At 49.2% G+C, this 25,201-nt stretch overlaps 2 protein-coding genes across 3 annotated transcripts in view; both read right to left on the bottom strand.

The window, feature by feature from the left end:
* The window catches only part of LOC144134272 (uncharacterized), a 31,771-nt gene extending 18,375 nt beyond the window's left edge, over window positions 1-13,396 (bottom strand). Inside the window, exons 1-4 of the mRNA XM_077667222.1 lie at window positions 13,335-13,396; window positions 11,239-11,384; window positions 5,941-6,002; window positions 2,314-2,548 (exon numbers count right to left, since the gene is read on the bottom strand). Coding sequence (XP_077523348.1) covers window positions 2,314-2,548; window positions 5,941-6,002; window positions 11,239-11,356 — 415 coding nt within the window. The 5' untranslated portion in view covers window positions 11,357-11,384; window positions 13,335-13,396. The remainder of the gene's footprint in view (window positions 1-2,313; window positions 2,549-5,940; window positions 6,003-11,238; window positions 11,385-13,334) is intronic.
* A 4,185-nt stretch (window positions 13,397-17,581) lies between these two features.
* The window catches only part of Ufd4 (ubiquitin fusion-degradation 4-like), a 171,800-nt gene continuing 164,180 nt past the window's right edge, over window positions 17,582-25,201 (bottom strand). For both annotated transcript variants that reach the window (XM_077665513.1, XM_077665515.1), the window contains exons 41-42: window positions 21,965-22,115; window positions 17,582-21,340 (exon numbers count right to left, since the gene is read on the bottom strand). In XM_077665513.1, coding sequence (XP_077521639.1) covers window positions 21,058-21,340; window positions 21,965-22,115 — 434 coding nt within the window. In that variant the 3' untranslated portion in view covers window positions 17,582-21,057. The remainder of the gene's footprint in view (window positions 21,341-21,964; window positions 22,116-25,201) is intronic.

Below are 25,201 nucleotides of genomic sequence, written 5' to 3'. Positions count from 1 at the left end.
GCATGGGACAAGAAATCGCAAGAAACGGCTCAGAAAATCTTTTTTGTGATGTTTCAAGGGAGACTAAAACTGACAGTCAGCGAGAATAATAACGTGACACATATGACATGTAATTTTTTGCACGGCCAATCCAAGAGCCAAAAATTCTGCAAAGAATATAGGAATATAATCAGGGATGCGGAGAGAATCGCTCCATGCCAAATCCTGCGAAAAGATGCCAACTGCAGCTTTTTGGCAGCTGACGGAGGCTAGAAAGCACTGTACGATAGGGGTATTCCTTTATGTGATCAGAGAGAAGGCCGTTTAAAATGTTTGCCGGCATGTGTTTCGCATGAGATGAGAAGATGTGGTCAAAATGGAATTCTGCAGGTTGCAACATTGCCGGGGCTGAGAGGAGCTCTGATGCGTCAACATCGGTATAATCCGAAGAGGGTGAGATTGTGCACAAGGAGACGTTTCTGTGCGTCTGGAAACGCAACGCCAATCCCTGAGCAATACGCTCCAGGGTTTCCTGAGCCTTTTTTGTTGATAACACTGTCGAACTAGTGATGAAGCGGGACTGCAGAACGCTTGTTACGTTCCATGAATCTATACAGGGCTTTCCGATGACGAGGATTTGAAAGATATGTGTTTAAACTTTGGTTATACTCCTCCTTGGCTTTTGCAATTGTTGTTCTGAAAGATGCAGAGAAGAATTTAACCAATTAGCTGGACTCTGGTGGCAGGATAGCCTCTTCCAGGCCGCTTTTCTGCGACGATAGGCCTTCTCACATTCTTCTGTGCACCAAGAAGACGGCTTTTTATTATAATCTGCTGCGTGCACAGTGAATATTCAGTGGTCTATTGCATTTTGCAAAAATGAAACCGTCTGCTGCGCTCTTAGTCGAAATAAAGAGGAAGAAATGGGCCTGGGCAGGGCATGTAATGCGAAGGCAAGATTGACCACCCTGCATTTTAAATGGTTTATTAGAAGACCTTTTACAAAGCATACCTATTAGCTTCACGATAGCTACTGACGCCTCACAATGTGATGAAAAGGCAGGGGCGGGAATATATTGCCCGCTTCTAGATTGGTCTTTTTCTGTGCGGCTTCCCGACTACACCCCAATTTTCCGAGCGGAGTTTCTGGCGGTGGTGCTTGCTCTTCGAAAATTAGAGCCAGCTTTCTCTTCAGTGGCTGTCATTACAGACTCTCTTTCTTTGTGTTCGTCTCTTGCTTCGGCTGTGGAATCGCCAATCTTAAACACCTTGCATTCATTACTCCCTCCGCATTTGAGCCTTGTCCACATGATATGGGTGCCAGGTCATAGCGGTGTGACAGCCAATGAGGTTGCTGACTGCCTGGCAAAGGCGTCCCTGAATGGCCCCGTGCTACCTATCGTTCCGGCTACAGCATACGTTACAGCAGCGAGGTTTCGGAGACAGAGTTTGTTAAGAATGACAACTGGATCTCTTTTAAGATCTGGTGATTACCTGCACCTGGGGTATTCGTGAAGCAGGCAGTCATGCCATTCACGGCAGCTTGAGGTATATCTTTATCAAGGCTCCGCTACCGGTTCCCACCCTTAAATTTTTATCTGCGCAGGTCTGGGTTGGCGCTTAATCCCGTCTGCGTATTCTGTGGTGAGAACGAAACCATAGACCTTTTTTTGTTGTTTTGTCGCCGGTACACCATGATGAGAAGACGGTTTTTAGAGAAACCACTACAACAGCTTGGCCTTTGTTTGAGCAGCCCGGTCATATTGTCGTTTGGAGCCACCATACTTGGGTACAGCCACAAGTCTGTTTTTACCGCCGTCCAAATTTCTTTAATAGAATCAAATCGACTACGTTAATAATTTTATTTTATTTTCAAAATTATTTGTATTCTTACTAGTATCATTATCATTTAACCACTCGGCTATAAACATCAGTCTCAATCTTCTGCGTGCGTTATGTATTTCCCGTTTCATTTCGCAATTCCTTTTTTTCTTCTTCCTTCCTCAGCATTCATTTTATTTTCGTCCAAGAAATATTTATCTGAAAAACTCTGTGCCCCCAATTCTTGGCCAATACCCCTATGTGGACATGTGCCATTGTATGAGGGTAGCAAGCAAGCAAGCAAGATAACCACTGGTCCTTGAGGCTGACGGAGTGGATTCCAAGAGAAGGCAAACATAGCAGGGGGCGGCAGAAGGTTAGGTGGGCAGATGAGATTAAGAAGTTTGCGGGCATACGGTGGGCGCTGCTGGCAAAGAACTATAGGGGAGATACACGGAAGAGGCGTTTGCCCTGCAGTGGACGTAGTCAGGATGATGATGATGATGTAGTCACCTGACTGGGATCCTTCCTTCCTGGACGACTGAGCCTTGGTGCCGACGTTCCCGGTGGTGCCAAAGTGACTTCCTTCCGTCCCAGCCGAGGTCACCTCCTTGGTGATGTTGGAGCGGCCGAATCCTTTCGTCACGTGACTGAGGTCTTCCTTGGCGCGGCTCTTCCTCCTGATGGCGTCAGTCTCTGCAGGCGCTTTAGGCACGGTGTTCTCGGGTGCGGGCTCCGCGATGGATTTCTGCGCAGCGAACGATTTCTTTGCACTCGAAGAACAAAAATAGTGTGAAAATTAGCGCCCCGTTCACACAGAAATCCGAAAACATTATTGAGCTCATCGGGGAACGCAGTATAACAAAACTGAGCCGCGAAGGCTAACTCCACTTCAGTCTGGTCGGACTTATTAGAATTAATTAAAAATTATCTCCAACCATTTCCAACATTCCTTTTCAATATTCAAAACTTTTTAATACTGAAAAATTTGTAAGGTAGTGTTATGGACATATTGTAAGCAATGGTCGATGCTTCCTATGTTTTGCAAAATCTTTTAAACTGGTGGTGGTGGTTGTTGCTATGAAGGGGGGGGGGGAGAGAGAGAGAGATACTGGACCCAACGTTTTTCTATCGATCTCATCGACCAGTTAAGACTGACATAGAAGACCAATGGTCAACGGTTTTGACGATCGCAAAAACGATAAAAGCAAAAAAATGCAAGCCTGTTGACGGCAGATTGGCGGATATATTGATTGTTATACTGAAATCTTACAATATACGAAAAAATTAGCGGTGGCTTAGCTCTGCTATGCCTAGTATACGTAGCGAACGCTTCCGCAACGAGCAACGTTTCTCTTCTTCCATGGCTTGCAACTGACGGCCGAGCGCATCGCGACCCCCCGCGCATGCGCAGTAAGGCACGTAGGAGTCGGCGACGGCGCAGCTGTGACGTCACGCGCGGCGCCTGTGGAGGAACTCGCGCTTGCGAGTAGGAGCAGATGGCCAAGACGGGCGAAATCGCTCCGGCTAGCATGTGTAGCTTTCGCTACAAAATTGCGTTTATAAACTCCTTCCCGTTCAAAAATGCTTTCGTTCAGGATTGCACAGACAAGTGAAGAGAACGAAGGTGCTTGTTATGGCATACATGACGGAACCCCACAATCACCGAAACCAAGAAGCATAGGGGATGTGTTTTTTTAATCCATCTTTTATCCATCGGTGAGTATGCAGTTCAAATCCTTCGAGGAATCGAAGTTATAATATGGCAGTAATCGCTGACAATATTACATCGATGACACCGCCACTGGATACCCTTACAGAGAGGCAGCGGGACCAAGACGCGAGGGCTCTCTGAGCCGCTGCTGGGCCCAGAACGTGTTTTGAAACGTTTAGTGAATGGCGGCAGCAAGATGTTCCGCAGACAACCGTGTCTTTAGACATAAAAGGAGAACTACAAACATGCCTTCGTGAAGCCCACCACCAAAACAATCCCCTATTTTTCTATATGTACTGCAAAGTTACTTAAAAAGTAGGTATTTACGGGAAATCTACTAGAAGGACTGCTTACTCTGCATTTTCAGCAGCTCGAATCCCTACCGTTCAGCGCTCTTAAGTTACTAAGCCAGTTCTCATGTCAGCGGTGTAAATTGGCGAAACATGCAGTGGGGCTTCGTAAAGTTCGCGTGGACGTTTCACACTATGAAAACGAATCCTGAGATTCTGGCATTCTGGACTATTTCTATGGAGGCAAAACGCTAAGGCGCCCGTGTGTTGTGCGATGTCAGTGCACGTTAAAGATCCCGAGGTGGTCGAAATTATTCCGGAGCCCTCCACTACGACACCTCTTTTACTCCCTCCTTTATCCCTTAACTTACGGCGCGGTTCAGGTGTCCAACGATATATGAGAGAGATGCTGCGCCATTCATTTCCTTCCCCAAAAACCAATTATTATTATTATTATTATTCTGGACTCTCATGCTTATCGAATTCTTTCGAATGTCATGTACCTCTCACCCGCATGCCACTCTAAAGCCTGAAGAGTTCTAGCGTTATAGAGACTGAAGACAAAAGACTACGCTCCAGGCACTGTTCTCGCTTTTATACTCATGTCCCTAGCTGTGCTATTCATGGAACGAACTGTACCGTGTCTTGTGGTGAATTCCATTCCTCAGCGATCTAAAGCTCGTGCTTCAATGGGCGATTTGCATTCTGATCCTGCTCTACAGACGTGGACCAGCAGCAACTCGCTCAGCGACGGATCGCCCCGCCTTGCCCCGTACATTCCTAACTGCGTTTTGTGCTCTAATCGTTGGTCTGGGCTTTCTGACACGGCGACATATGCATGAAGGATACAACTAAAGAAAAAACAGCAGTTGTTTACACTGGGCCTCGGTCCGGGGCGTCCTGTATTAATCCGCTGGCCAACCAGGTAAACGGAATCAAATTTTTAATTTTTGACTACATTAAACAAGCAAGCTATCGAAATTCTAGAGCTTATTTTACAGCGACAGCTGTTAGGCGCCCGTCACTGGTTTCCGCGTCGTAGTCGTCCGCCGTCATCGCCGTATCCGGTAGGTTCGACAGCACCCACCGGTTGCGCCGCTCAACCTCGGTCGCATAAGGCCCGTTTCACATGCTGCGACTGGACCGAAAATATCCGGTGCAGTCGATGAGGCCGCAGTGCGATTTTCGGTCACTTCTTTCACATGCGACACCGACACAACGAATTCGGTCAGAGGAATATGCAAGTTCCTTGATGTTTGCATAGACAACCCATTATTAAACGCGACAGAAACATCACACAGAATGTGTTGATGATTTTATGACCAGCGTATTTTTAGATGCAAGGCATTATTCCGTATGTTTTGATTAGAATAAACACTTTTGTTTCCACCGCGGTAACAGTACCCACGTGACCGCACGTTGCACGCCGTCTCGGCGCTCCCCAATGGTCAATCGCAGAGCGAACACACCGACGCTGCGACTGAATTCCAACCGGACGGAACTCTATCGCAAGCCGTCTGCGACTAGACCGACGGCCCTCCCCAGTCGCATACCGACAGAATTCGCAGTGTCGCAGGCGAAAATCGCATGCATGTGAAACGGGCCTAAGCCTGCGGAGCTCTGTTTGGAACAGCGGCCTTCCAGTGCAGGCGTGCATCACGTGACCACCACAACAGTGCGACATGAGGTCACAATATCTTTTCTGCCCCAAAATATCCCCAAAGCTAAATGCCTAAACCACTATCGCTGAGTCTCGCGTTCCATAGTCGTAACCGTCCTGTGAGGTTTATTTTTTCTGCGATTATAGTTTTTTGATTAGGTAACAAGAAAATTTGTAACTACGGACTACTTTCTGTCGCGGAGAAATTCTGTGCAACGGTCCTGAACGTGAGTGGAGCTCGACTGCAGACTTAGGTTGTATCTGACTACAGTTTTAGTGATAAGCCCTGCCCAGCTTTGGAAAGCGCCTAATGAGTAGTACAGTGAAGATTCAAGGCTGCTCAGTAGTTTTCTCATGGGTAAAAAGAAAACACGTAAAACAGATAGTTTGGATATGCGAGACCAAATTCTTTCTCACGCGGCAATTTTCGCTTGCGCTGTGAGGGTTAATTTGCTACTTTATGTGCGAGTGAATACCTTTTTACTGGTGGGCGGCTTGAACTCGGAACGGTCTTGCATGACCCTGGATTGCTTCCTCGCTGCAAAAAAAAAGTGGGCGAAAAAAATGAATGCGTGGTTGGCACTGTAGCGAAGAAAATTTTCATGTTTATCCAGGTGCGGTTAATCTTACGGGAGATTTGAGGCGTTATAATTAGCTGTTTTTGTGGAAAGGAAATGACGCAAACTGTTGCACATCTCGATGGACACCTCAACCGCTCCGTTAGGGAAGGAAGGTGTGAGTGAAAAAAAAGAGAGAAAGAGGTGCCGTAGTGGAGGTCTCCGAAATAATTTCGACCACCTGGGGATCTTTAACGTGCGCTGACATCGCACAGCACATGGGCGCCTTTGCGTCTCGCCTTCATCGAAACACGGCCGCCAAGGTCGGGTTCAAACCCGTGTACTCATCGGAAATTGCAGAGAAAGTGACCATTGCCCTCGCTCTCATCTCCACTTCTGCCACCAAAATTCTCTCCGACTCCATATTCGCCCAATCCAATTTCGCCAAAGGCCTGATATCCCGCTCTACGGCTCGGCTTCTACGCTTCTGGCACCCCACCCACCCCGTAACCCTTACATGGACCCCCGCACACGCAGGCCTCCCGGATAACGAGGAGGTCCACTCCCTCGCCCGAGGTCTCGCTTTCCGGGCCGCAGTTGGACCTCCTCCGCATTCTCAGGAGCGTCTGCTTACGTTCAGAGATATTCTTACCTACTACCGGGATACCCGGCGCGTTTACGCACCGCCGGCTCCCTCCCTAACCTTAACCCAGGCCTCCCACTGACGCCAACACCAGAGCCGGACTGCTCCCTACCGTATTCTCCTTTGTGTCCGCTACCCCGATCAATTCCTTTCTTCTTGAAGCTCTGCGGGAAACCGGGAGACTTCATTCGCGTCCTCCTCACATGTCCTACCTTCCCACACCCTCCATCTCCAACCACGGCAGAGTCATACTGGGAGACTCTCCTGGCCAGCTCTGCTGCTGCTGACCAGCGCCGTATTACCGACGTCCTGCAGTGGATAGCCCTCCAAGGGCTGTCCTTTGTCCTGTAACGGCAGCCCCGTGCCATGTTAGGGGGGTTTCCCCCCTCTGTATTGCTTGGCAATAAATGTTTTCCATCACCACCACCCCGGCTCAATAGCCGAGTGCCCTAACCACTGAGCCACCGCGGCGGGTTTTGTTTTGTTATATGTTGGAAGCATAGCTCATTAATGCGGCGGAGAAAGAAAGAGATGGCGGGCGGACACTCTAACCACACTGAAATGTAAGGTGCACTAGGTCGTATTGGGTATGTGGAGCTTAACTTACCGAGATGCACATGGACTATGAGGAAGGCGGTTGTGAATAAAGGGCTCCGGGCTAACTTAGACCGCCTGGACTAAATTATTTAACATGCAATGCTTCTGATTGTGTTTAATGGCACAAAGCGACTAAGGTAATTATCCGTCAAAACCAAGGTTAGATATGTGCCTTTTTAGTGTAACAGAACGAAACCAGTATTATTTTTAAATATCATAACTTGCTCAAGAGCTCTCTTTAAAGGGGCTCTGAAATACTTTCTGGGCAGTGTACACAAACTCGCTCAATGACTACATTCCCTCGTCATGGACACCTAGAGCCAAATAATACGCTTCTACGCAGCTGAGACGCCACAATCGCGCGCGATAGTTGGCGAGTCTTTTCCGGCGTCTTTTTGATGCTCGCGCCTTCCTCCGTCGCACGCTCCTGAGTAGTCCTGTTCAGAGATGGCTATAGGCTAGATTCTTTCAGGAGTCACGCAGGTATCATGGCTGCGGCCAATCAGCAAAGTGGATGCAGCGAGTCAGGAAGCTCCGCCCCCAGAAGAATTCCCACGCGTGTTGGCGGTGGAGCCGGAGGAGGAGAGCCGACCTTCCAGGGAAACGCGCGAACACGCTGAAATTCAATTTTCCCGAAAACGCTAGACCAGCCGCGGTGGCTCAGTGGCTAGGGCGCTCGGCTACTGATCCGGAGTCCCCGAGTTCGAGCCCGACCGCGGCGACTGCGTTTTTATGGAGGCAAAACGCTAAGGCGCCCGCGTGCTGTGCGGTGTCAGCGCACGTCAGAGATCCCCAGGTGGTCGCAATTATTCCGGAGCTCTCCACTATACCTCTTTCTTCCTTTCTTCTTTCATTCCCTCCTTTATCCCTTCCCTTACGGCGCGGTTCAGGTGTCCAACGATATATGAGACAGATACTGCGCCATTTCCTTTCCCCAAAAAACCAGTTATTATTATTGATCCGGGTTCGAACCCGATCGCGGTGGCTGCGTTTCGATGGAGGCGAAACGCTAAGGCGCCCGTGTGCTGTGCGATGTCAGTGCACGTTAAAGATCCCCAGGTGGTCGAAATTATTCCGGAGCCCTCCACAACGGCACCTCTTCCTTTCTTCTCTCAGTCCCACATTTATCCCTTCCCTTACGACGCGGTTCAGGTATCAGCCGAGATGTGAATTAAATACTGCGACATTTCCTTTTTCTACAGGTAACTCAGCTTCTATAAGGCCATTGTGGTCGAAGTTGGAACTGCTTCGGGAAGCAAGAAAATATTATTTGATAACTGCAATTTACGTTCGTTTTAAATAATACATTAACAATAACGTACCAGCCTTTGAATAAGGTGCTGCAGTTTAAAATTTTATTTCTCGCCTCTGCGATTCCGAAAAAGTGAACCTAGGTATGCCGCCTATATGCCCTCAGCATGCAGTGCGCTGTGTGGGAGAACTTTCTTAAAGAAGATAGGATGAACAGTTCCATGCGCGCTTCAAGGTTGTTATGTTACTTTAAAGTCTGCTGGCAATCAGGTTTTCTGTGGAAAGGAAACCGACGCAGTAATTCTCTCTCATATCTCGGTGGACACCCGAGCCGCCCCGTAAGGGGAGGCATGAAGGAGGGAATGGAAGAAGAAAGAGGTGTCATAGTTAAGTACCTACTGCGAACGGGGTAAGTTTCGCACCCGCCGCAGTTGCTCAGTGATTAGCTAAGCGCTCGGCTATACATTACAGAAATTCTTGCTGGAGCATATTCGTGGAGCGGCGTCCTTTAACATGCCGGAAATATCGCACCTTTATTGAAGAGGGGAACCAGCCGGGCCAGTCGGTGCATGAAAATAATTCAAAGCGCTAAGGATGGGACAAGTGAACGGAGACAGACACCAGCGCTGTGTGTGAGTCCCCTTTCACTTGTCCCGTTCTTAGCGCTTTGAATTCTTGGCACCTTTATCGGTTTGGTATGGTTTGGTTCATGAGGGTTTAACGTCCCAAAGCGTCCCAGGCTATGAGGAACGCCGTATGTGAAGGTCTCCAGAAATTTCAACCACCTGGTTTCTTCAACGTGCACTAGCTGACAGCGCACAGTACACGGGCCTCTAGAATTTCACCTCCATCGAAACTCTCTCGCCGCTTCAACGCCCCTTTAATTACCGAAAGTAAATACAGAGCAGACAAATGCCTTTTCTGTGAGGCGTAAGCGATACTCCGTTTCATACATAGCAGGCAACGCCGCCAAAGCTAGCCTGCCTGTTGCCACATTCAGGCTAAGTCCACGCCCGAAAAGTAGTTCGCCATACCCGCCGCGGTGGCTCAGTGGTTAGGGCGCTCGACTACTGATGCGGAGTTCCCGGGTTCGAACCCGACCGCGGCGGCTGCGTTTTTATGGAGGCAAAACGCTAAGGCGCCCGTGTGCTGTGCGATGTCAGTGCACGTTAAAGATCTCCAGGTGGTCAAAATTATTCCGGAGCCCTCCACTACGGCGCCTATTACTTCCTTTCTTCTTTCACTCCCTCCTTTATCCCTTCCCTTACGGCGCGGTTCAGGTGTCCAACGAAATATGAGACAGACACTGCGCCATTTCCTTTCCCCAAAAAAAAACAATTATTATCATACAACCACCTGCAGTGAACACACTCATATTTCGTTGCGGCCAACCTTAAGTGCAATGACTGGAACCCCATGGAATTCGTTTTACCTCTTGCCACATTTTCGTCCTGCGACTCATCGTGATAAGGAAGTTTCATTACCCATTGGGAGGATGCAAATAGAAGATCAAAATGTGCCACATCTGAAACGAGCTTCGCATAGAGCTTGTGGGCTATTTTTCGAGACTATCACCGTTCACCCGCGCTCGGAGAACCAGTTTGCGCTGACATTCGTAGCACCATTTCGATAAGCGTTTTGATTAACGCTTCGAAAAAAGTTACGGGGGGCACTTTTTCGCGATTGCGAAAACATGTCTAATCGTGGGCTACTATAGTTACCTACATTTGTTTACTAGTTAGTTCTAGCAGAGTCCATCAATGTTTTGAAGGACTCTGGCACTAGTGAGTGACTAGTACTAATGTCTCAAAGGCGTTTATGGTAAAGGTCTTTAGGAAAGACCACAGGACGCATGCGTACATATAAAGCGCCCCTTTAACAAAGCCGTAATCAACGTTCCTGCATGGCCTAAGGCATATCCTGCAGTGTCTGACTCGCAACACAAGGATCAGGAGCGCATCACTTCCGGTCTGACGAAGGCACTTCCTGTCTAACTTCCGGTTTTGTTGACGTCGCTTCCTGTCCGATGGCGTTACTTCCGGTCTCTGAAACCATAGTGACGTCAGTGGATTTTTCGGACCGTTTCGAGTGAACAACACCGGGTTTCGTTGCCGATGAGTGATATATTGCTTTCGCATTAATAGGCACCTTTAGCTTACCGTGTACCGTTTTACCAATACCGCTGCTGGAGTAGCGGGAGCCCGCCCATCACCAGTACGGGCGCGCTAATTGGTCGCGATGCGGCAGGCGTACGCAGCTGCCTGTTCCAGTGACTACAGCTTCCGGGTGCTTGGCGCCATCGAGTCACTCTAGCTGCAGCCAAGAGGAAGCGTCATGCTCGGCACTTACGCGGGAGGCCACAGCCCACAAACGCCCGCTGCGTGGCCGGAAGAGGACGAATACGCTCGGAACGCTGGCAGCTAATGCCTTGCGCGATGAGATTGCGCTTTCGGCTATATCGATAGGAGACGAGGTAAGGGCGCGAGCGTTCAGCAATGCCTGCCTCCGAAGCTGTCACTTTAATTCGCACTACAGGTGGTAATCGTCCTGTAAGTTTGCTTTGTATTCTCTTAGAAAGTGCATGTGGAGGACCTGCTAGTCGCCTGCGTGGTGTAGCAAGACCTGAGAAGCGAACGTTCGCTTGGTAACGCCGCTGGCTTGTCCCTCGACGAGTAGACACGCAAGCATGACAACGTTTTGTTCGCTGATCTGCGGCTTCTTCTTACCTGTCCTCACCCTGGCGGCAATGCCCTGGTCGCTGGACTGCTTGCGAAGTTTAGCGGCGGCGGCGGCAGTGGTAGCCGCCTTGGAGGCAAGGCGAGGACGTGCTGTTGGCGGCGGCATTGTGGCGCCTCCGATCAAGTCGAGGCCTCTGGGTCAAGAAATCAGTCAATTTATCAATTTCTAAGTAAATAAATAAATAAAATGCTTCTTATACAGGCAGTGGTCTTCCTTGAACCACTCAATAAGCCTATAAGTTTCTGCCTCTGATTCGGTATGTATAGTCATGAAGCCTTGGGGGCGGAAGCACATTCTTCTATCTGGCCCGACGCCCCCTCCCCGCATGTACTCAGAGTCCTCACCTTCCTCTTTTTCCTACCCCTGACCAAGAGGCATGGGAGACTGCCCTCCTCAACTGCTCCACACTGGAGTCCCAAAGGGCTCTGGTAAAGCGGACACGAGATGGGGCCTCGTCGAGCGGTGTCCCGGGCTAAGGACACCGACCATGTAGCGGGGTCTTCATTAAAAAGTTTTTCACTACCACTGCCGGGCCGATGCCCCTCCGAACCTGGGAGGACTGGTAGTACACATTGCGGTCAACGGACCTGGCCAAGCAGAAGATCGCCGCCAGCCGGGTCACATACGTCATGGAACAATGCCATATGTACGTTAAGAACATGAGTGGGATCGTGCGAAGACTCGGGGGGCCTTTGTGCGTCTAATTCTCTTGCAGAAAATAATTTTACTACTACTACTAGTAGTAGTAGTCATGAACCCACACGTGGCCTATAGGAGGGACGCTGTAGAGCAGGTCTCTGGGTTAATTTCAACCATCTTGGTTTCTTAGACGTACGCTGCAATGACAGAGCATAGGCGCGTTTTTGCGCCTCGGACGTAATGTAAATGCCACGGCCCCGATTGGATCCCGAGACCTTGCATGGGCTCAGAATTTGAAGGCCAAGTCAAGAGCCATCGCGGCGGGCGGTATCATCACGAGGAATTAATTTCATTATGCGGATCCGCAAAACATTTTCCTTTTGGTAAATCAGTTCGATTTTATACCTATGGGCACGGAGATGCAGTCTCTTAGAGTACAGGATGGGCCACTCTTAGTGGGAACATGCGATCATGCGGTTCTGCGGCTCGCGCCACGCCAATGCAGGCGCCTATAGCCCTCATAGGCAGCGTGAGTATAAAACGTGACATGGCCCGGCCAGTGTGACAGTGCGAAAGCGTAGTGAGAGCCTCATGCAGAGCCAAGCACGGGAACAAGCAAGCGTTCCTGCTAAGTCTTAATTGTCCGGCTGGATACGTTGTCAGGCTGGTCAGTCAATATTGTACCTCACGCAAAACAAAGCACGGACAGGATATACTAACGTCACGGAAGGCCGCTGTCTATATATAGGGAATAGAAATAATCGACATGCGCCGTGTGTGAGCTAACGTATAGCTGCAGATTTCCACAAGCAGTCGGAATGAGTAGTCGCAGGAGACACATTCTTGAAAAGGCCTCCTGCCCAGCGCACCTAGTTAAAACGTTTCCATAGTCGGCAGGTAAATGCTGTTCTGCTCACCGATCTAGGACGCAGAGGATGCCGTCGACATTCTTTACACAGGAGGAAATCCTATACAGAGCTGCCTCTTCCCCGTACGTTCAGATATCAAGTGACAATGGTTGCAATGGACGTTGCAGGCGGGTTGTACGTTTCATATCGAGCAAGGTTTGTAAGAGTTAAGCCACAAGTGGCTGGCTTGTTTTGGCCACCAAAGCAGTAACTTAATTCGGCGAGCAATAAGACCGCGCTCTGTCTGACAGAACGAACAGAGAAAAGCGTGCTGGTGAGCCCGAGGTTTCTCAAAATGGCGCCTATATATAGACAACCAGGTTATGCTTCTGCAATTTAAACAGACAAGGGAGAACGTCCAGTTCTGGAATGAGGACGTTCTGACCATTTGAGCACGTGCTCAGGGTGTTTGGTGTTGTCTGGGAAGTTACCTTCGGGCTTTGTGCCATAAAACTGCGCGAAGCCGACACCGAATCTTGATGAGTACTGCGAAGGCCGAAGCTGTGAGTCTGCCTGGGCGGCCACTGGCCACTCACCGGCAGCAGGATCAGCGCAGCTTGTAATGAAGACTGGGTGCCGCAACTTCGAAGCTGGTCGCAGGCTGCAGAAAGGCCGGAAATATTGCGGAACAGGTCTGCAAGGCTTAACCGAGTGCTCTGGCACGGAGATCGGTCGTAAGCGGCGGCTTCTTCTTCTTCTTCTGACCTCAGGATCCGGCACGCGCCCACGCGTCAGGACGAGATGATGATGATCCAAACAACGAATGTCGCATCCGGGTGATCGATCGGATCTCGCTGTTATTGTTGGCCTCTGGTGCAGTGGCACATACCCGCATTTTCTGGCGAAATAGCCAGGGTGCCTTGCACATATTGTAATTGATTTCATCAAATATCACGCCAATTAAAGTACCTATATACCCGCTTAAGCACGCAGTTACTATGCGGGTAAGGCATCTGTATACGTACGCCCAAGCAGTAGTAGCACATTGACGCAATTGGTTGGTTGGCCTCAAATAAAGATGGCACACAACCACTACGAGGGAGTGGCCAATTAAGACACAGGCGGTGAATTGCTGGGGACAGGAACAAACACGTAATCTTCTGCGTGGACGCCTCCGGCCTTCACCATCGTCCGCCAAAACGTCGCGGTGAACGGCCTAACGTCCGAGCTCAAGGCATAACACATGCGGAGGAGGTCGCCATTGCACTAACCGCCGCAGACCAGGACTCGCGAGTCATCATCACCGACTCGAGAGGGGCCTACAGAAATATTGAACGGGGGCACAATATTCCTCTCTTTGCGCACCGCATCCTTCAAAATAGCGACTACATCGGGGCTCCCCCGTCTCGAACGATCGTATGGGCTCCTGCTCATGGGCCTCGAAGGCAATGAAAATGGCAGACGTCGCCGCCCGCGCGCTCACTCTCTGAGCAACGCCTTCAGACCCTTCCGAAACTGATTCCGAACCCAATCTGGCCCTCACTTTGCGAAAAATTACACAATTATACCAGTTCAGGCACGCAATCTACCCTAAGCCCTGCAAGGGCCTTACAAAGGCGGTGGAACGCACACTCCTCCGTCTTTACACCAAAACCCTGCTGTGGCCGGCAGTTGTAAAGCACTTTGATCCTGCACGTACAGGAAAGTGCCCGCACTGTGCGAAGTCTTCGGACATCTTCCCCATGGTGTGGACATGTCAATCAAACCCGAACCTTGCCCCAAAACCCAACCCCTCCCGCGAGGACTGGGAGGCAGCCTTCCTCGGCTGCTCCGACCTGGCGAGCCAGAAGGCCCTGGCAGACCGAGCCGTGGCGGTCGCCAATGGGCTCCTGTAACAAGGAGCCCACCTAGTGATTGTGAGAGGTGGCCTCTTCCGGGCCACCTCAAACTTCCGCCCTGTAATATAACTTTATTAGACAATATTAGACAGCTTTAGCTGTGCGTACGCAAAGAGTTAGCGTACGCGAGGAGTTTGCGGGGACGGTAGTGCGCATGCGCAGAACGCAAGCGCAAGCCTTGCGTCTTGCGTACGGTAGCCTTGCGTACGCTAGCCAGCGGCGTTTGCGTTGCGGCGCTTGCGTGGCTTGCGTACGCTAACTTTGACAAGATGGCGGCGCCCTGCTCGCCCGCTTCGGAATAAATACATGTCGCCGCTCGATTCTCCGACGCAACAGCTCGCTCAAATGGTAGCGGTTCGCTTTTATTTCGCCTAATCTTGCCCACACGTAGCGGTATAAGCGATAACTAGCCCCTGTTTTTCAGATAATTTGGCGATCTTCAAGCTCCTAGGCCTAACTATATTCAGTGTGTTTTCCTCGTAGCAACGACACCTGGCGAAGCAGTTTTCTAACTTTTAGCCAGATCTTGCATTTTCTTCGGTTTGCATAGTTTTTATTCTTGGAACAAAAAAGGCTCCCAATGCACTCACAGTAGTTATCAGTAATCACGGATGAAATTTTCTTCAACCGAGCGTTGGTGGTTTGACTTTTTGTCACTAGATGGCGCCACGTGCGCCTGAGGGACGCTACTATAGACACCATAACGCTACGGCACGGTCAGCTAAAACTATACTTCGGAGCGGACAGCGTAACGCACACAGCGCCGTAGCTCTTTGCGTACGCAAGCACTTGCGTACGCACAGCTAAAACTGTCAAGTTTTAGCTCTGCGTACGCAAGTGCTTGCGTACGCAAAGAGCTACGGCGCTGTGTGCGTTACGCTGTCCGCTCCGTAGCTCTTTGCGTACGCAAGCACTTGCGTACGCAAAGAGCTACGGCGCTGCGTGCGTTACGCTGTCCGCTCCGAAGTATAGTTTTAGCTGACCGTGCCGTAGCGTCCCTCAGGCGCACGTGGCGCCATCTAGTGACAAGAAGTCAAACCACATCAACGCTCGGTTGAAGAAAATTTCATCCGTGATTACTGATAACTACTGTGAGTGCATTGGGAGCCTTTTTTTTGTTCCAAGAAGAAAAACTATGCAAACCGAAGAAAATGCAAGATCTGGCTAAAAGTTAGAAAACTGCTTCGCCAGGTGTCGTTGCTACGAGGAAAACACACTGAATATAGTTAGGCCTAGGAGCTTGAAGATCGCCAAATTATCTGAAAAACAGGGGCTAGTTATCGCTTATACCGCTACGTGTGGGCAAGATTAGGCGAAATAAAAGCGAACCGCTACCATTTTAGCGAGCTATTGCGTCGGAGAATCCAGCGGCGACATGTATTTATTCCGAAGCGGGCGAGCAGGGCGCCGCCATCTTGTCAAAGTTAGCGTACGCAAGCCACGCAAGCGCCGCAACGCAAACTCCGCTGGCTAGCGTACGCAAGGCTACCGTGCGCAAGACGCAAGGCTTGCGCTTGCGTTCTGCGCATGCGCACTACCGTCCCCGCAAACTCCTCGCGTACGCACAGCTAAAACTGTCTATTAATAAAGTTTTCCAGACAGACAGGAGTGTTTAGGAGGTAAGTAGTAATAGGGTATAGACAGACTGGACGACACAACAGGGGTCCTGTAAATTGGGAGATCAAAGACACAAATAAGGTAGACAGTGATCATGATTATAGCAGTTTAGGCACGCAATCTATACTACTACTACTACTACTCATTTCCATCCGCGGGGATTGCAAGAATAAGGTAGAATGCAACTTTTTCTTTCACCTCTCCTACACTGTCTCTCATGCTTGAGAATGAAATGTTAATTATTGCGACTGCTTTTACACGCAATACCTGAGGCACATAGGTGGGGGCCGAGGGGAGGGTTGAGACTCGTATTTGATCTCTGCGTTTTCTGTACTGATAGAGGCAAAACGCTAATGGCCCATGTGCTATGCAATGTCGGTGCACGTTGAAGATCTCCTCCACTATAGCACCTTACTTCTCTTCCTTTATCCCTTCCCTGGTGTCTGCCGATATGAGAGACAGATACTGCGCCATTTGTTTCCCTAAAAACCAATTTTCAATTTTCTGTAGTCTGTGTGAAGAGTGTGTCAGGATGGTGCTGCATTTCGCAGAGAGAGATCCGCCCGATCATTAGTGTAGAACAAAACTGAAAATACCACTCATTTCCACCCGCTGGGATTGCAAGCTGTCGACCAAATCCGCCCCACGGGGAGACCACATGAAAACGTGCAGACAGCTCGTCGAACACCTCTTTTTCGAGCGAAAGCTGTACTCCTCCAAACAGAAGCAGAAGAGCAACGCAGTCATCGGTCTTGCCCTGACCGTTGCCAGAGTCCCAAGAGATTCTGGCCAATGGTAAGGGGAATGAATGGGGGTTTAGGCTAAAGCCTTCTCTCCCATCATATTAGACGGTGGGAAAAAAAGTTACTCCTCCGGTACAAAGCCGAAGGTCATGTGGCTATGAAATTTAACCTTCATGCCAGGAGGAGCGAAGGCTTGGCTATGACTTTATGCCGCTTGACTCGCCAAACCTCACCACAGCTGTGCATGCAGAACCAACGGCACTCTCTCAACTCCCGGAAATCACGTGATGCGCCGTTCACTACATATAGTATGGCGTGTGCATGCTTAGCTTCGTGTGCTTACCTTAACAGAACTTTCGCCCATCTTCCTAGGTTCAGCCCGGTTGAACCATAGCCAATTTTTTTTTTGTATAAGCGTCTCAAAACTTAATTGTGGGATGCCAGAAATCAGCACGAATTAATGGCTAAAGCCACAGGCGTGCACAGAAGTGGAGGAGGAGGAGGGGAGGGGGGGGGGGGGGGGCATTCATGACGTGAGCAGTCTTTCATCTAGTTCAGGCGAACAAAATTGCACCAAGTCAGCGCTCCATTTTTCCTCCAACAAACGCATGACGATAGTCTTTTATTCTCGTCCACAGCGGTAGCAGCAAGTAGCGGTACATCACAGTTTTTTTTTTCTCTTCCACTTTTAAACCAGCACATGTTTCCGAGCACTCCAGCGCCAGACGAGTCCGCTGTCATAAATTAGAGAATTGTACACATTACGGACACAGTGCCGACGTTGGTCTCACTTGCACCACCTTCCAGAGACACTCCACATGTTAAACACATGCACGCACACTAAAAGAAAAACACTGGGTTCACACAAACAGCCACAAGTAAAATAAAATGTGCACACACAAAGAAAACCAACAAAGATACAACAAAAAAAAAACTGACTCAAAAAAGAAAATCAGCTTGAAGTGTCGATGCAGAAGAAACCAGAGACAGTCTACAGACAGCTTTCCAAAGGTTCCAGCTTGCAGGAAAAAAAAAGCAAAAAGCTCTTAGTCCAGATTTATATATAATATATATATATATCTCTATATATGCATGTATGTATAATGTATGTATAGGTAATATTTATAGGTCTTTGCAATATATCTATGTATAGCTTAAGCTGTTGGGTGTCGCCATAGACTTCTGTATATGTACACAAAGCTACTTCAACTATGATGGCGCAACATTTTTTGGTATTTTTTCCCCATATTTCTTTTTTTTTCCCCTGTAAACTAGTAACCGAAACTCGGTACGCAACTGGGAATACAATGTGGGCACAAAACCAAAACCTGCTTAGCGAACTGAAATGCATCACCTCTTTCGTAAATGTGCAGAGAGCATAATGTGCAAGTACACAGAGATAACCCTTGTCTCACGGCAAAGACGTTTGTAGGCACTTGGCAAGTACAGCTGAAACACAGCTGCATGACACATGAAGGCATGGAAGCCGCTACGCAAAAGTGGAAAGTAACGCGAAGAACCGATGCCCCGTTAGTTGACTGGTGAAGGTTCCACAGGAGACTAGGCACGTCTAACCTGGCTGTAACCAATGAGGGAAAGAAAAGGAGGGGTTACAGAAAACATTAGCTACAAGTTACTTAAACTAGCAGCTACACATTTCCAGCCGTTCATCAACGGAGAAAAAAGGAAAACCCGACAAATACTCATCCAAAGCTCAGTCCAAATGTCAAAAAATGTGAAACAAACAAGCAAACAAAAAAAGCGACTTCTTCATTCTAGACTGGTTCACACAAAGCCATCACACTTCTTTCTGGTGCCATATAGTATAAGGACAAACGTGAATGATGCAAAAAGTTCGCAGTAATGCACCATGCTGCAATCACTGGGTCAAAATGGTGAGCAAAAAATATTTTCTTTTTGCACACTACCGAGTATGAAGATGCAGGAAAGTGCCACGCACCACAGTGGAAATGCACAACCACCACACGTGCGAAAAAAACCAGAGCAAAAGAATCAACATTTCATTTCTTTCCCAGCAAAGCTTGACCAAACACTCATTTCAGTGCAGACTTCAAGAAAAAAAAAATTTCTAAAGAGTCCACAGGGGGTGTCGCCAAAACCACGACGAGCAGCCTTCACATTAAACACTCCAGTTCCTGCGATGCAGAGGTAACTGCACAACGAAGACTGCGCAACTTCACAGGCCCCTCCATGGAGCACACAACGTCACGTTCTTCGATCCCACACAAATAAAAAAAAAACAGCTGAATCCGGTAGTATTGAGGAGGAGGAACACCAGGGGCACATGTCCTCGCACACATCACCAAACTGCCATCCAAATCCGGGTTGTGCTTGAAATGCATGCTGTTAGCCAGAAGAGGGATAGAGGTCGACCGGGTATTTTCAGAGACTGGCCTTCACTGGTTTGCGGCTTTCACTTTACCAAAACTGTGCGTACAAGACTCGTTACGGCCAGCTCCTATCCCCATCAAAAGCCTTTTACTAACATTTTGCTAGCAGAGATGTCAAACAAAATTCGTGCAAGTTTTTATGCGTACAGTCTCAAAAATGAAATTGGTACATGGGAAAAAGTGCTGCTATTGCTTTTCTACACCAGACATCAATTTCAGGGCATATATTAGAAGGAGCACATGCCTCAGTGAATTACATTAAAGTGATGAATACACCCGTGATAAGCCAGGAACTAGAAAAACCAAGTACTTAGAATAGAAGTACAGGGAATGCACAACTACGAAACCTACTGCTCTCCAAGTTATGTCAGGAAGATGACAGTAGATATCACCAATGGACTTTTCTGATCAGACAAACATCGCCAAGATCTTGACAGAAAACCTCGAAAAAAATCTTGCACTGGATAGGATTCCAGCTGTGTGCACTAGGCTGGCCTTAGATGTGGAGATGGGCTTACAATCAAGTGCTGCAGGCCCATAGCAAATGCAGCTCGCTACAGAAACCATGCGGCTAACACTAGAGTGCGCGCAACTGGCAACATTTTCAGACACTATTGCAACCTGCTGCTTTGAACGCAGAAAGAGGGGCTAGATTACTAGGTTACACCGGCAAGGTCAGCGTTCTTAAATTACGCACCAATTAATGACAGTACCGAGTATGCTGTGAAAGGGATGCAATGAAACTGTGGGTGCTGCAACGATTCACAGAACTCCAGCGTACTAGATGCGCTCTAAATATCAATCTTGTCATGACAGGTGTTTCAAGAAGAACAACTTTGGTTGATGAAAAAACCTTGTCCCGGGCGTAAAATGCAGACTTTTCGCACAACGTAAACATACTGTTGAATGTCCTCCATTCCCTTACGGTGTGTTCATCAGTTCTCACCGAGGTCAACCGAATTGTAGCGGAGAATGATGCCTAGGGCACATGCTGAGGGCATTGTAGAAGTATTTGTCATCAGCTCCCTCATCTGCTGAACTCAGTCTTGTTCCTGCGCCTGAATTCATCGAAGCCCAAGCACTGCTCAGAGACAAGAAAACAATGCTGTTTTCTTTCCACATGTTCAACCAGTTTCAAAGTCAATTTCCGCATTTGCTAGCATCTTCAGACACACTCATAATGGTCTGGTTACAGCCTGCTCCAAGCTGCCAGCCTGTATGCATTGATGCATCAAAGCCTAGCTAAACTCACTTTCTTTACCTACCAGCACTCTGACAACAGAGGCCACCTAAATGCAACCAGTCACCAAACTGCTGCCTATTTTTCTTTAATAGACAAATGAAACCAGCGTGATAAACAGTCTCTTCCAAGCTCCAAGGCAGTTTTTTTTTTTTTTTTTGCAGCCGGGAACACGCACTCGTTCAAACAAAACCAACAGAAAGTGTTACCTCCTGCATTCCCCGCGCCTTGATCATGAAAAAAAAAAAGCTGGTGGCAGCAGCTAGTCAAACAAAACCTCTCCCCCTCAAAGCACCAACCAATCAGGTTCTGGCAACAAAGTCTTTTCCTGCTCCCAAGGGCAAGGAGGCAGTCTCACACACACGTGCACACACACACACAGAAGCCACGAGGCGATGGCGGCTGCTGTCCTAGTTGAGGTGGAATCCCTTCTCGCGGGTGGCGGCGAGCAAGCGCTCACGCAGTAGGGCCTCGGAGGAGTAGTCGGGCAGTTTGAGGTAGTGGGCGCACGTGTTCACTGAGGGGAAGGAGCCGTCAGAGGCGTCCACCTTGCGCACCACGGTGAGGCGTGGGTGCAGGTTGGCCAGCCCGCCGGGAGGCAGTGACGAACAGCCCGTGGTGAACTGCAGAAACGCCTTGCGCTCGGCGCCCGTCATGTCCACCAGCACGTTCACGAACCGCTGGAAGCCGGGGCTGGACAAGGGAAGTGGAGAGACACAATGCTTGAGGACGGAATGCTATATCAAACTGACGAGTGGTCCAACACATTCCGGCCAAATGACCGACTGAAAATGCTTAATGCGCCAACTTAAGGCTGTCAGAAATTGCACGACATGAAGCAGGTAAATTGTTTCTTTTGAATAATGCACGGAAGTGTGATCGAAGTTTTTCAGCCACAAATCAAGTGGGCGGCTTCTATGCACGCCACACACCCATACACCTGCACAAGTGACCTCAACTGCCCCAACACATGGGGTACTGCATCTCTGTCAATGCCACATATCCACACGTCATCCTCAAACCCTCCCTCACTGTGCCGTCACGCCGCATGCATCTACATTTCTACAAGCTTTACTACTAAACTTTATACTAAACTGGCATCCACAATTCACACCACCCCAGCAGTCACTGTAATTTTAATTAGCAAAAGGGTAAACGTCCGGTCAAATTTTTGGCGTTTGAAATTTCTCTCACAGTATGTCAGGCTAAAGTCGCACCGAGAGCATTCCCACGGATGGGACCAGTATATGAGCATTCACGATTTGTAGAAGAAAGCAACTCCTCGACAGCCACCAAGAGACCATGCAAGGCACACACCTGTCACGGGTGTAGCCCAGCTTGGGCTCGGTGTAGTTGAGCACGTCCTCGCGGCTCCAGACTGGGTTCTGCTCGCCACACAGCATGAGCCGCACCTCTTCGGGGCTGAATGCTCCCAGCTTCTCCATGGGGAACACCTTGCAGAAGCCCACTGCACCATGCAGGGGGACACAAGGCATGAGTGACTTGTCACGGGCACAGAAGCCAAGAGCCACAGCCAGAGAAACACTTTATTTGAAGCAAAACGAACACCCTTTTTCCCTCCAAAATTTATAAGAATCCCTGGGGGGTGTTCATAGCAATGTTAGCAGAAATTCTGAAAACCTAAATAATGAATGCTTTAATTATGCAAGTACAGTCAACAACCGAATTTTCGGACACCCAAATTATTGGACATGCCCGATATTTCGGACGTCTTCGCGGCACCACCACGAGCCCCATAGAACCAATGTATAAGAACAACTGAAATTTCGGACGCTCGAACCCCCCGCCGTCCAATTTCCTGGACATTTTGACGCAACGGAAGGTCCTTTGACTCCTCGCACAGCGCTCTTGCGAAGGAAATCGACTTGCAGCCGAAGCATATCACTGCTCTGAACCACAACTAGCCGAATCTAGCTAGCTGTCACACACTGGTTTGGTCTGGCCACGCTGGCTATGTTCACCAGTGCCGCTTCCAGTGTTTCCGGAGGCACAGTGGCGCAGTTTCTTTTGTGCAGACCACATCTGTTGTGTCAAGTGTGCCCCCACTCCGTCTTCGTTGTCCTCGCCGATGGACATTGAAGCGTGGAAAGTATCGTCGGGTAATGATGGAGAAGAAAGCCGCCATTATTAAGGGGGGAGACGGCTCTTAGAGGCGCAAAAAATCGCGAAAAAAATCGATTTTTCAAGAATGTAATTTTCGAAATCTGCAGCTGTTTCTCTACCACCCTGTGAATTTTCTAATCTCTAGAGCCAATATTTAGACTGTAAAAGGAGTATAAAACTTCGATCCGAGCTCGCTCTTGGCAAATTTTCGCGCAATAACGAGGCTTTTTCCGAGACATGCTATTATCGTTTCACTGCAGCGATCGCGGCCATCTTGGTCTCGTTTGGAAGAGCTGCTTTTCGTTTTAAATTTCGCGCAGTTCCTGCTCCTTTATGCTTATTGGATGAGGGAGAAAATGCCGCCAAAAAGCAGACGCAACGCGCGATGCTATTCGCTAGTTGGTGCACATGACTGAAAGCTGCTATCTGATTGGCTGAAGGGCCTCGTGTCGTCTGCTGGAAGCGTCTGTTGAGCCCAAGCGGTAGCCATTTTGTCAAGGTGTGTTCGCAGGTGCATCTCGCGACGATGTCAACGCCAGCGCCAAAGTTCAGCACGACGCACAGATATAGAAAAAAGAGGAAAAAATCGCTCATTAACAACCTCAAGAAGAGCGCCACGGTCACCTCGAGCACCGCGGACACCACAGGCACCGTGGGTACGCCTCCGCCAGCGGATCGGGAGGTGCCGACCGAGCTAGGCCTAACGGCGCCGCCGGTCGCAGAAGCCTCATCGGGCAGCGGCCGTGTTCGTCGCAATACCCGAATGCTGCAAACTTCCGAGATAGAAGATGGCATCAGCGGCAGCAACAGAGCGAAAGGCAGCATTCTTCGGTGCAATGGGAGACGCCGCAACTGCCCCACCCGGAGACACCTTCTCCATCGTCAGCTTGCGCTTGGTGAACGAGATGCTGTCGTCAGTGAAGTGCAAAAAATGCAACGGCGACGTGTTGATTGAAAAATCTGACAGAGAGTATGGCCTCGCCATTAAATTGACCCTGACATGCGAGAACTGTGGCGACGTGTCATCTCGATGGAGTTCGCCGCGTGTGGAGACCGACCAGACAGTGAGCCCGTTCGTGGTGAACATTCTCGCCGCGCGCGCAATGCAGTCAACAGGTAACCAGCGTGCCGCGTTGAATGATATATTTTCGGAGATGAATATATCGCACCGCAGTCTCCATTCGAAAACTTGGCAGAAATACGTCAAGACAAAGTTGACGCCCGCGGTGGACCGTGCGGCTCAGAAGTTGACTTCCGACTGTGCGCGAGCAGTTTGGGAAGTTTATACAGAGTTGAATTTCGGGAATCCGGGCAACATCGCGGTGTCATTCGACGGCTCATGGATGACACGCGGGCATTCGTCGCACATCGGCGTCGGAACTGTGATTGAACTGTTCACTGGGCTTGTTCTTGACTTTGTTGTTCTCAGCAATTTTTGCGCCGGCTGTGAGCAGGGCCCCAAAGAAGACGACCCAACGTACCCATCGTGGAAGCAGAGCCACATCTGCCAAAAAAACACAAGCAAGAAGGCTGGTGAAATGGAGGTTGAGGCTGCCCTCATTTTATTTCAGCGTTCCCTGCAGCAACACAAGCTCCGTTATACTACAGTGCTGTCTGACGGGGACAGTCGCACGTTCCCTGCTTTGCAAGAAGCTGAAGTCTATGGATATATTGAAATCCATAAGGAGGATTGCGTAAACCATGTGCAGAAACGCATGGGCACTGCTTTGCGCAACATGGTTATCAAACAGAAAGGTGCTGCTGGAGAATCACTTGGTGGGAGAGGCAAGCTCACGCAAGATTTAATCACAAAATTGAGCTCTTATTATTCGTGGGCGCTCAAATCCCACATAGGTGATGTGGAGGCTACGCACAAAGCTGTGATGGCCACCTACCATCATGTGACGTCTAACAACTCCACTTCAAACCACAGCCTCTGTCCAACAGGCCCCGATTCTTGGTGCCGGCAGAATGCAGCAGAGGCCAGAGGCGAAGCAATGCCACCTCACCGGTACAGTCTACCTCCTCATGTCTGCAATGCCTTACTGCCTGTATATCAAAGGCTTTCAGACAGGAGGCTGCTAGAACGATGCCAACGAGGCAAAACGCAAAACAACAATGAGAGCTTGCATTCGATGATATGGTCCCTTGCTAGAAAGACATGCCTCTCTCTTCACAGTGCAGGCTGTTGTGGCTGAAGCAGTGATGAAGTTCAATGCAGGGAGCGAAAGAACTGCTGCACGTATACTGCAAGAGCTCAGCCTAACGCCTAGCCCCCAGACAACCAAGCGCATGCGGGAAAAAGATGTCCAGAGGAAAACAGCATCTGTGCAGAAGCGCAAATCTGCAGAAAATCTTCAGCGCTCACTCAAAAAGCGTAATTTTAATAACTCTGGTCAGACAGACTACCTTCCAGGAGGTTATTGTCTG

Source organism: Amblyomma americanum, chromosome 5 (assembly GCF_052857255.1).
Source record: "Amblyomma americanum isolate KBUSLIRL-KWMA chromosome 5, ASM5285725v1, whole genome shotgun sequence".
NCBI classification, from domain to species: domain Eukaryota; kingdom Metazoa; phylum Arthropoda; class Arachnida; order Ixodida; family Ixodidae; genus Amblyomma; species Amblyomma americanum.
This window is presented reverse-complemented; position numbering and strand designations above follow the sequence as displayed.